Source organism: Mustelus asterias, chromosome 4, assembly GCF_964213995.1.
Source record: "Mustelus asterias chromosome 4, sMusAst1.hap1.1, whole genome shotgun sequence".
In the NCBI taxonomy this organism is placed as follows: Eukaryota; Metazoa; Chordata; class Chondrichthyes; order Carcharhiniformes; family Triakidae; genus Mustelus; species Mustelus asterias.
This window is the reverse complement of record NC_135804.1, coordinates 51,462,968-51,474,886: the sequence shown is the minus strand read 5'-3', so window position 1 is coordinate 51,474,886 and position 11,919 is coordinate 51,462,968. Positions and strand designations below refer to the sequence as shown.

Here is an 11,919-nt window from a genome sequence, read left to right as displayed (position 1 = left end):
ACTTAACAATAACAGTTGACTGGTCTGATAAATCCATGACTTGCATGGGGAATCACTAATTGACCTCCCAGTAGGACTCATTGAAACTCCTTGAGGATTGATAATTAACCAACCAGGTGGAGCTCCTTTACCGAGCCCTGTATAAAGCGGATGGTGGCCATGGAAGTCGGAATCTGTTAAGGAGTGTGTAACAACTCACCTGCCGAATCAACAAGCCCTGAAAATGGATGGCGCTGGAGTGTCAGGCCTATACCTGGCCGTGGCCAGCAATTAAGAGCCCGAGAGGGCTACGCTGTGACTAGTAGGTGGGCCGCTGTGGTGAGCACAGGAGCCCAGGGTGCGGGCCAGGGTGGAGCCGCTGCAGGTGCGGATCTTGGTGGTAGTAGCAAACATTCAAACGAGAACTTTGAAGGCCGAAGTGGAGAAGGGTTCTGTGTGAACAGCAGTTGAACATGGGTCAGTCGGTCCTAAGAGATAGGCGAACGCCGTTGCGAAGGGACGGGTGATGGCCTCTGTTGCCCTCAGCCGATCGAAAGGGAGTCGGTTTCAGATCCCCGAATCTGGAGTGGTGGAGATGGAGTGTCTCATGGTGTGCAGTGCAAAAACCAAAAAGATTAGCCCTGTATAAAGCAGGACCCTGAGGGGGTCCATTATCTTTTAGTCCAGGTTAGAATCTGTGTTTACCACAGGCTTGCTGTTATTGTTTATTTTGTGTAATAAAAACACTTCCCTGACAGCCCACTCCTGGAGTTACTATAATTGAAAATAGTTGCATTTGTGCTTATCATAAAAAATATTGTTAACTGCAGGGGGGAATATTGTGTGCACAATGAGATCAGTAGGTGAATGATCAGTGAGCCTGTTTTTGGCGGTATTTGGTTAGGGAGATGTTGGTCGGGACACGGGAGAACACATCTCCTCCTATTATCACCCTCACTCTCTCAGGAAGCCTCACTTGCTGGGCTCGCTCAGCACGAAGTGAGCTTGCAGCTGCCAGACCGGCCGGTCATAAAGAACCAACTCCTCCGGAAGGTTTGTGTAACATCTCTACTCGTCCTACATGACTCATTATTTACGGCAGTGCTAGGAGCACAACAGGTCTGACTGTTTATTTTCAGACTGCCGGCCGGTCACAATAGCAACCAGCTAAATTTAACAAAAAAAACAGAGCCCGCCAGCTGCCCGAGAGGTAGCAGTGAACGCAGACAGTGACACACATGTACTGTTAAAGCCGTCCCCCCTCTTGTACGCGGCTGACTCACTCTACTTCCTGGTTGCGTCAAAGTTTTGAGTCGCCAATGTAACATCTAATGCCAGGAGAGTTGTGTGGAATCACGGCAACTTTTACTTCACATTGCTGCTGACACTCGCCAAAGTGTGTGGCACTTTCACAACTCCTTTAGTTTACTGTGAGGAGAGGGGGAGGCTCTGAATTCGGGACCATGGTGACTATAACGTGCAGAGTGCAGTATCTGGATGACATGGACCCGTTCATCTGCACCAACTTCCCCGAGCCCAGGAGACCGCCGACCTACAATTTCTACGAGAATATCCCTTTAATAGCCCAAGTGGCGGGAGTTCACAAGCTGCTGGACTCCCCGCTGAAGGTGAGTCTCTCCAAACTTACTGCACTGTGAAGCGGGACACTGCCTCGGGGTCGACTTGTCCGCTTTTCAGACAAACGTCACTAAACACTTTTTTTTAAAAAGGAAAAAACTGTACCCTCTCCCTTTCTCTATTTCCTCACAGGTGTGTTTATGGGGGAGGGGGCTAATCCTCGCCTCGGGGGTGGGGGTCGAGTCGAGGTTTCTGACTGAGCTTCTTTCATTGACAATCCGAGAACACGAGTTTCACATCCTCAAATCATATGTTTTTTAAAAAAAGCTCCATCCGATTTTCACTTTTTAAAAAAGTGTTTTCTTCTCATTAGACATTTGGGTTCCTTTTGTGGTGGCGTCAATGTCCATAAACACTTGACGTTAAAGAGACCTTGCCCCTTCCTCAGCTATCTACAATGGTTTGGACATTCAGGAATGTGCAATTAGCATTTCAAAGGCGCCAGCAGACAGCATCTTTCAAACTGTTTAAAGGGGTATTATTCAGCCTAATGTGGTTTCCAATTCTTTTCCCTCATTCTAGTACATTCTTTCCCATGTTGGAATGCTTTGTTGAGTTATTGGAGGATCTTCTCCAAGATAATTGGGGACCTCTTTAAAAGTTATTAATGTTGCTACGTTGAGGACTGCTAGCTGGAATCAAATGCTTGGGCCACTGTGATCCTGTGTCTCTTCCCACCCCCCACAAGCCTTGCCTCCTCTAAGTGTTAGTTGGAATTGTTTCCTTGCGATGTCAGCACCAATTTGCAAATGTCACTTAAACCTTCTGGCATTAATTAGTATTTAACATCCTGCACATGTGCTGCCGGGACTATGGATTCAGATACTGAATAGGATGGTACAATATTGGGAGTAAGAAGTCAAACAACACCAGGTTAAAGTCCAACAGGTTTATTTGGTAGCACAAGCCACTAGCTTTCGGAGCGCTGCTCCTTCGTCAGGTGAGACAGACAGGAGACAATACACATCTCTTTAACCTGTGCTTAACGCTCTCTCCACTCACATTGTCTGTACCTTTTAAGACTTGATTAGCTGTAAAGACTCGCATTCCAATCATTATTCATTATTCTGTAAATTAAGTTTGTGTCTTTATATGCCCTGTTTGCTGTTTATGAGCAAATCTTCCACTCACCTGACGAAGGAGCAGCGCTCCTAAAGCTAGTGGTGTTTGCTACCAAATAAACCCGTTGGACTTTAACCTGGTGTTGTTAGACTCCTTACTGTGTTTACCCCAGTCCAACGCCGGCATCTCCACATCACAATATTGGGATACACTTTATGCATGAAATATGAATTAAAATCCCACTTTGACAGTTTGAGAATTTTTAATCACTTTGATTTTTGTTACTCTTTCATGGAATGTGGGCATTGCTGGCTGGGCCAGCATTTATTGCCCATTCCTAATGGCCCTTGAGGGGCCATTTTAAGTTGTTGTTCTGGAGTCACATGTAGGCCACACCAGGTATAAGTGGCAAATTTCCTTCCTTAAAGGACATTAGTGAATCAGTACTGATGTATGATATCAGTAATGGTTTCCATGAAGTTTGGAGAATTGTAAATTCTCATTGTTTCAGTAATGTCCATTTAGAATTGAAGCCTGCCATCCTCACCTGGTATGGTTTATATGTGACTCCAGTCCCACACCAATGATTTTTTGAAAGTTTGAGTGGCAGGGCTAGATTGTCACCTCCTGGCTCAATGCTGATATGAAAAGAATTGTTATAATAATCATATGGTGAACATATGGACAGCTTGGCACATATTGTAATCTACTGTAAACACAGCATCCTACAGGCATTGTTAACAAATTAATGACACTGGTGGGAAAACTATTGTTTTCCTGTGCTCCCTATAGGGTGGCACGGTGGTACAGTGATTAGCACTGCTGCCTCATAGTGCCAGGGACCCGCATTCAATTCCAGCCTCGGTCACTGTCCATGTGGAGTTTGCACATTCTCCCCATGTCTGTGTGGGTTTCCCCCGGGTGCTCCGGTTTCCTCCCACAGTCCAAAGATGTGTAGGTTAGGTGGTTTGGCCATGCCAAATTGACCCTAGTGTCAGGGGATTGATGGGGTAAATGTGTGGGGTTGTGGGAATAGGGCCTGGGTGGGACTGTGATCCATGCAGACTTGATGGGCTGAAAGGCCTTCTTCTGCACTTAGGGGTTCTATGGTTCTCCCGGACACTTTTTAAATTCTGGGATAGCCAGCCATGGATAACTAAGGAAATAAAGGAGAGTATCAAATTAAAAACCAATGCATTCAGAGTGGCCAAAATTAGTGGGGAATTAGAAGATTGGGAAGGCTTTAAAAAACAACAAAGAACTACTAAGAAAGCAATAAAGAAAGGAAAGATAGATTATGAAAGTAAACTAGCACAAAATATAAAAACTGATAGTAAAAGTTTTTACAAATATATAAAACGGAAAAGAGTGGCTAAAGTAAATGTTGGTCCCTTAGAAGATGAGAAGGGGGATTTAATAATAGGAAACGAGGAAATGGCCGAGCCTTAAACAAGTTTTTTGTGTCGGTCTTCACAGTGGAGGACACAAATAGTATACCAATAATTGACGGTCATGGGACTGTAGGGGGTGAGGACCTTAAAACGATCACTATTACTAAAGAGGTAGTGCTGGGTAGGCTAATGGGGCTAAAGGTAGACAAGTCCCCTGGTCCGGATGGAATGTATCCCACGGTACTAAAAGAAACGGCAGAAGACATAGCAAATGCATTAGTTGTAATTTATCAAAATTCACTGGACTCTGGGAAGGTGCCAGCTGATTGGAAAACAGCTAATGTAACGCCAGGGTTTAAAAAAGGAGGTAGACAAAAGGCAGGTAACTACAGACCGGTTAGCTTAACATCCGTAGTTGGGAAAATGCTGGAATCTATCATTAAGGAAAAGAATGGTTCAATCAAGCAGACGCAGCATGGATTCATGAAGGGAAAGTCATGTTTGACTAATTTACTGGAATTTTTTGAGGATATAACGAGTGCAGTTGACAGAGGGGAACCGGTGGATGTGGTGTATTTAGATTTCCAGAAGGCATTCGATAAGGTGCCTCACAAAAGGTTGCTGCATAAGATTAAAGTACACGGAGTTGGGGGTAAAGTGTTAACGTGGATTGAGGATTGGCTATCTAACAGAAAGCAGAGAGTCTGAATAAATGGGTGCTTTTCCGTTTGGCAATCAGTGACTCGTGGCGTGCCGCAAGGATCGGTGCTGGGGCCTCAACTATTTACCATATACATAGACGATCTGGAGGAGGGGACCGAGTGTAGGGTAACAAAGTTTGAGGATGACACAAAGTTGAATGGGAAAGCAAATTGCGTGAGGACACAGAGTCTGCAGAGAGATTTGGATAGGCTAAGTGAGTGGGCAAGGATCTGGCAGATGGAGTATAACGTTGGTAAGTGTGAGGTTATTCACTTTGGAAGGAATCATTGTAAAATGGACTATTATTTAAACGGTGAAAAATTACAACATGCTACTGTGCAGAGGGACCTGGAGGTCCTTGTGCATGAATCACAAAAACTCAGTTTGCAGGTGCAGCAGGTAATCAAGAAGGCAAATGGAATGTTGGCCTTTATCACGAGAGGGATGGAGTATAAAAGCAGGGAGGTCATGCTGCAACTGTACAGGGTACTGGTGAGGCCTCCCCTAGAGTACTGTGTACAATTTTGGTCCCCTTATTTAAGAAAGGATATATTAGCTTTGGAGGGAGTACAGAGAAGGTTCACCAGGTTGATTCCGGAGATGGGGGGGTTAGCTTATGAGGAGAGATTGAGTAGACTGGGCCTGTACTCATTGGAGTTTAGAAGGTTGAGGGGAGATCTTATAGAGACATATAAGATAATGAAGGGGCTAGACAGGGTAGAAGCAGCGAGATTATTTCCACTTACAATGGAAACAAGAACTAGGGGGCATAGCCTCAAAATACGGGGGAGTCAATTTAGAACAGAGTTGAGGAGGAACTTCTTCTCCCAGAGGGTAGTGAAGCTTTGGAATTCTCTGCCCAATGAAGCAGTAGAGGCTACCTCGTTAAATGTGTTTAAGTCACAGATAGATTTTTAACCATTAAGGGAATTAAGGGTTATGGGGAGCGGGTGGGTGAGTGGAACTGAACCCACTATCAGATCAGCCAAGATCTTATTGAATGGCGGAGCAGGCTTGAGGGACTAGATGGCCTACTCCTGCTCCTATTTCTTATGTTCTTGCTCAAAAGCATTATCCCTGATTTTAAAATGTTTTGTTAGGTATTGTTGTTCATTGAGAGCACTCTTGCCTCAATGTTCTGAATTCAAATCCCACTCTAGAAGCTTGAGTAGGACTGGCAGTTTAGTGCAGCACTGAGGAAGTGCGACACTACCAGAGGCATTGTTTGGTTGAGCTATTAAACTGATGGTTTGTTTATCCTCCCAGAATGACGTAAAATATCCAATGTCACTAGTTGGTCACAGGGTGTGCAAAGCAATCATTATCATTCAGCCAATGTCAATAAAACAGATATCCATTCATTGTTACTACAGGGACTTTTCCAAGTGTAAATTGACTGCTGTATTTCCTGCATTATAATAGTGACTATGCTTATAAAGTAGCTAATTAGCAGTAAAATGCATTGTGATGTCCTGTCATGAAAGGCGCTATATAAATGCAAACATTTTTCTTTGTTTTGCTCTCTATAACTCATTCTTTCCTCCAACATGGAGGAGAGAATGCAACCCGCTTCTGGGTTTTTGACAGTTTTGTTCACAAACCTGGTGGTGTTTGTAAATAATCAAGGTGACTCATCACCCCCTCCCCCAAGAATGCAGCTCTTTCCCATGGCACTTTCCTATGATAAAATGGTTGAGTGGGTAACTTGCTGTAAAATGTGATTTGGTGTCTCTCCTCTTTGTACTTTGACATAATACTTTAGCCACTCTAATAACCTCTCCCTATTTGCTGAACAATGACTTTTTGTCATTAGTTCCCGTCTATAATTAGCTACTGTGTAACATCAATACATTTGTGGACCCATAAACATTGTGTTCTTAAGACTAGTTTATAACCTTCAGACAGTTGCGAAGTGGTTTTTATATTGCATGGACGTAAGATGGCCAATATAACAGGAATCAGAATATGATTCATAGAATCATAGAAACCCTACAGTGCAGAAGGAGGCCATTCGGCCCATCGAGTCTGCACCGACCACAATCCCACCCAGGCCCTACCCCCACATATTTACCCACTAATCCCTCTAACCTACGCATCCCAGGGCTCTAAGGGGCAATTTTTTTAACCTAGCCAATCAACCTAACCCGCACATCTTTGGACTGTGGGAGGAAACCGGAGCACCCGGAGGAAACCCACGCAGACATGAGGAGAATGTGCAAACTCCACACAGACAGTGACCCGAGCCGGGAATCGAACCCGGGACCCTGGAGCTGTGAAGCAGCAGTGCTAACCACTGTGCTACCGTGCCGCCCCAAACAATGATTATTGAAAATCAACCCAGAAAAGAGAGTCTCAACTTTGGTATCATTGTGACCACTACAAAACCAAATGAACTGCCTTTAACTTTCTCATGTGAGAAGAGAGCTGACTATTCTGCTATAGGTAATTTGTTGGGGACAAGAAGCAAGTATGTAAAAATGTATGCAAACCTCTGTGTCTCATTACCAGAGGAGGGTACAGAGTTAATATATGTGCTGTCTTTAAGAAACATAGAAGAACAACAACATTTACAGCATCAAAGGAGGCCATTTGGCCCATTGTACCTGTACTGGCTGCAAAAGAGCTATCTGTCCTCATTCTGCTTTCCAGCTTTTGGTCCATAACCATGTAGGTTACAACTCTATCATATTTCATTTTATAATAACTTCATTGAAGAGATTTGGGGCATGTTATTACATGAAAGGTACTTTTATAAATATAGGCAGTGAATTCCCAAGCCTTAATGACTTCCTGGGTGAAAAAACTCCTCAACTTTACTGTGATTTTTCTACTGAATATTTTAGAATCTGCACATTTATTGACTCTTCTGCTAAGGGAGTGGAAACTCAGTTTAAAATAAAAATAATTCTTGGAGTTTGGATGTTGCTGACTAGGGCAGAATTTGTTGCCCATCCCTAACTGCCCTTGAGAAGATGATGGTGAACTGTCTTCTAGAACTACTGCAGTTGATATGGTGTGAGCACGCTTGCAGTGCTGTTTGGGAGGGAGTTCCAGGATTTTGACTTGATGTCAGTGAAGGAATGGTGATATTGTTCCAAGTCAGGGTGGTGAGTGACTTGGAAGGGGACTTGCACGTGATAGTGTTAGAATCCATAGAATCTCTACAGGGCACAAGAAGGTCATTCAGCTCATCAAGTCTGCACCGATCCTTCGAACAGCACTCTACCTAGGCCCACTTTCCTGCCCCATCGCCCTAATCCTGTGCATTTCCATGGCCAATCCACCTAACATGCCCATTTTTGGACACCAATGGGCAATTTAGCATGGCCAATCCAACTAACCTGCACATCCTTCGACTGTGGGAGGAAACCGGAGCACCCGGAGGAAACCCACGGAGACACTGGGAGAATGTGCAACTCCACATAGTCACCCAAGGTGAGATTTCAACCCAGATCCCTGGTACTATAAGGCAGCAGTGCTAGCCACTGTGCCACCATGTTGCCGTGTTCCCATGTGTCTACTAAACTTGCCATCCTAGGTGGTAGAGGTCACGGGCTTGGAAGACACTATTGAAGGACCCTTGGTGAGTTGCTGCAGTGAACCTTTTAGACAGTGCACACTGCTCCCCTGTGCATTGGTGATAGAGGGAGTGAAAGTTTATGGTGGTGGATGGAGTGCCAATCATATGCGTTGTTTTATCTTAGATGATGTCAAATTTCTTGACTTCATCCAGGCAAGTGGAGAGTATTCCATAACACTCCTGACTTGTGCTTTGTAGATTTGACAGGCTTTGGGGAATCAGTGGTGAGTTACTCACCAGAGAATTTCCAGCCTCTGACCTGCTCTTATAGCCACCGTTTTTATGTGGCTGGCCCAGTTAAGTTTCTGGTCAAAAGCTAATCCCTAGGTTGTTGGTAATGGGAGATTCAGAATCGGTAACACCGTTGAATATTAAAAGGAAATGGTTAGATTTCCCCTTTGTTGGAGATGGTCATTGTTCAGCACTTGTGTTGCATGAATGTTATTTGCAACTTATCCACCCAAGCCTGAATGTTGCAAATTGGTATCTGAAATAAAGGGCTTCAACCATGCTTTCCTGGAAGTCATCTACAAATCTACACACAAGGTGATTCCTTCATTAAATTAATAGTACCTTGTTATATTTTTGCTAAATTTGTCTTCCCACCACCTCATGTCTCTTAATATGTACGCTCAGTTAGTGATATCTAATCAGTTATTTGAAGTGCTTTGCAGTACTCTGTCATGTATGATATTGAATTATCCAGGACATAAAGTTCTCAACTTCAACATCTCTCTTGACCTGTACCAAGTTGGTCAGTGGGAGCTGCATAATTAGTCTGTGCCCTCCTGAATTAAGGAGGAGAAAGCATAGTAAGCTGTCCTCCTGGCCATAGTCGTTATGCGGTGAATAACGATATGGGGTGCAATAAAATCCCTTCACATGGAAGAATTGAGTGTTACTTAGTTGGAGCTACCATTTGTGGAGAGATCTCAGAAATGATGGAAGTGGTTGCTATTGAAATTAAGGATGAATTCAGATGTGTTGGCACAAGTCTAAACTCGAGTCCCCTAAAATATGCACTCTACAAAGTCAATCTGTTTACAAGTTCTATAAGAGCTTGGACTTAAATTGTGAAGTTTACCTCAAATGTAATTAATAAATATTGACCTGAGTTAGGCATTGTGTCTCTTGTTTACGGCACCATTTCAAATAACTGAATATTTTCCCAATACTAAACATGAGGTGTACGTTTTAACTTCGATACAATGCACTTTGTAATGTTATTGTTGATACCAATTTGCTAAGTGAGCTAGAGATGATCAACATCTAGAATATTTCATAAGTGAATATGTTCAATAGTTGCAACAATATCTGGGAAAACAATGCTCTGGGAAAACTCTTCTCCAATTCCCTCAAGAAATCTACACTAGTCCAAGAGATCAAATGAATCAAATGTTCTCTATAAAGACTTTGACTTTTGTAGTTAAGAATGCTTTCTCCAAATGCTTCTATAATTGAACAGCTAAGCATTTTTCAGGTAAATGGACATGGTGTAAACAATTTGTGTGTCTGTTGTTATACTTCGTAGTGACTTCACCGATTTTAATCAACCATATTGGATTGAGAGGAGCGTGTCCACTGCTTGTGGTAGTGGCCCATTCCTCTTTTGTGCCTTGCCCTATTGGCCAAGGTTTGACACTGGTGGCCTCTGAGAACTGGGCTGCTCTGTCCAGCTCTTGCAACTGAATTGGGTAGTATAGGTGATAGGCTTTGACAGGAACAGAAGAAAAGCAAAAGGGTGTTAAAACACACCACTGTCTTAAAATAACTCAGGTGAAGCAATCCAAGAAAATACCAAAGATTTTCACCAAACATATTTTACAGCCTTTGTCTTATGAGTATTTTTTCTCCCATTTCTGAATGTGGTCAGTTTTTAAAAAATAAAGGAAAAGAGAGACAAAGTGCAGCTGTGGTAGGGAGCAGTTCTAACATTGTTTTAAAAGTGCATTCCTGCCTAACCTCTTTTTAAAATAAAATGCTGCCATAATGATTGGATTACTAACATACTGTGGTACGATATGACAGAATCATATTGGGAGACTGTCATTTTGTCTTTTTTCATGAGGAATTATATTTGGCAAAGTTTTAAAGTTAGTATAACGGATGTGCCCATGTTTCAGAACATGAGAAGCATCTTCTTTCAATGACTGAAATATAAAAGACCAAGACGATTTGTTTCTCACTTTCTACCTGGTAGATCAAAGATGGTAGGATAGGTGTTACCATTCACCCTCAATTTGAAAGGTATCCTGCCAATAGGACTTTAACCTAATTCACCAGTATAGCAGGAGGCATTTGTTCGAATTAGTGGCTCAGTGGAAAGTACCCTTGTCTTTGAGTCAGAACATTGTAGGTTCTAGCTTCCATTCAGACATTGGGCCAGGATTCTCTCGTTTCATCTCAAGTCAATGGACCTTTTGTTGGTCTGCCGAATATTCTGTCCTGCCCATGATGGGATCCCACTGCAGACAGGACTGAAAACTCCCAGCCTTGAACACAAAATATGGATTGTTGGAATGTTATGCTGTTGGAGGTGCAATCTTTCAGATTAGGCATTAGATCCAAGGCAGCCCCTTTGGGGGGGATATAAAAGATCCCATGGCATTATATGAAGAAGAGAAGGGGAGTTCTCCCTGGCGACCTAGTTATTTATCCCTTAACCAGCATCACAAAAACAGATTATCCGGGCAGTATCCCACTGCTGTTTGCTGTGTGCAAATTGGCTGCTACACTTCTTACATTCTAAAAATGGCTACAATGCAAGAAAATGGGCTGAAAAGCACATTAGGATGTCCTGAGGTTGTGAAAGGTGTGATATTAATACAAGTCCTTCTTTTCCTTTATGTACCAGCACACACTGGCTCCATTCCAATTGCCAGAATGATACAAAAATAGGAGGAAAGGCTGATTCTTAGGAAACAGCTTGGGAAGTCCAAATAAAAAGCTGGCCAAAATATCTGTGAGCAGAAGTATGACAGATGCAATTTAATACAGGCAAGCGTAAAGTACTGCAGATAAGGAAAAAATATGAACAATGCACTTATTCCGTGAATGTTCTAAGTGGGTGAATAAGTTTGACGGTCAACATGTTCAATTATTGGCATAACAATCAACAAAGCAAATAGAAAGCTTTGTTGGGTGAGGCCAGAATGAGAGGGTAAGGACATAAGATGACTACTAAAAGATTAAGTAGGCATTTAAGACAAATTCCTTTACATAGAGCAGTGGTTCTCAAACTTTTTTCACTGGGCCGCACTTTCGGAATAAAAATTTGCTTGCGCCACACCAAATTTTTTATTGATAAATACATTCAAAAACAACTCCTAGCAGTGCTTGATTCATAACATAGAACACAACTACTTCATAATATGATCATGGGACATCCAGAAAGTATAAAACAATGCAGCTACATAAAAACATGATTCATTCCCAAAATATACTTATAGATGAGCCTCTTGCATATGTAACCTTAAGTATACAAACTCAATGAGAGGTGTGAGCTTGTTTTTGTCGGGTAATCTCATTTATATTGGGTCTAATTTGAGACAAACAAACTCTCATCTC

The 11,919-nt window shown here is 42.7% G+C and overlaps 1 protein-coding gene across 6 annotated transcripts in view; it reads left to right on the top strand.

Annotated features, from left to right (window-relative positions):
• Nucleotides 1-980: 980 nt before the first annotated feature.
• Nucleotides 981-11,919, top strand: part of fhod1 (formin homology 2 domain containing 1) — a 322,304-nt gene continuing 311,365 nt past the window's right edge. For 5 of the 6 annotated variants that reach the window (XM_078211005.1, XM_078211004.1, XM_078211003.1 and 2 more), the window contains exon 1: nt 1,229-1,607. In XM_078211005.1, the coding sequence (XP_078067131.1) occupies nt 1,443-1,607 (165 nt within the window). In that variant the 5' untranslated portion in view covers nt 1,229-1,442. Of the gene's footprint in view, nt 1,608-11,919 lie in introns of all 6 variants that reach the window. The other variant, XM_078211000.1, reaches the window with a different exon arrangement.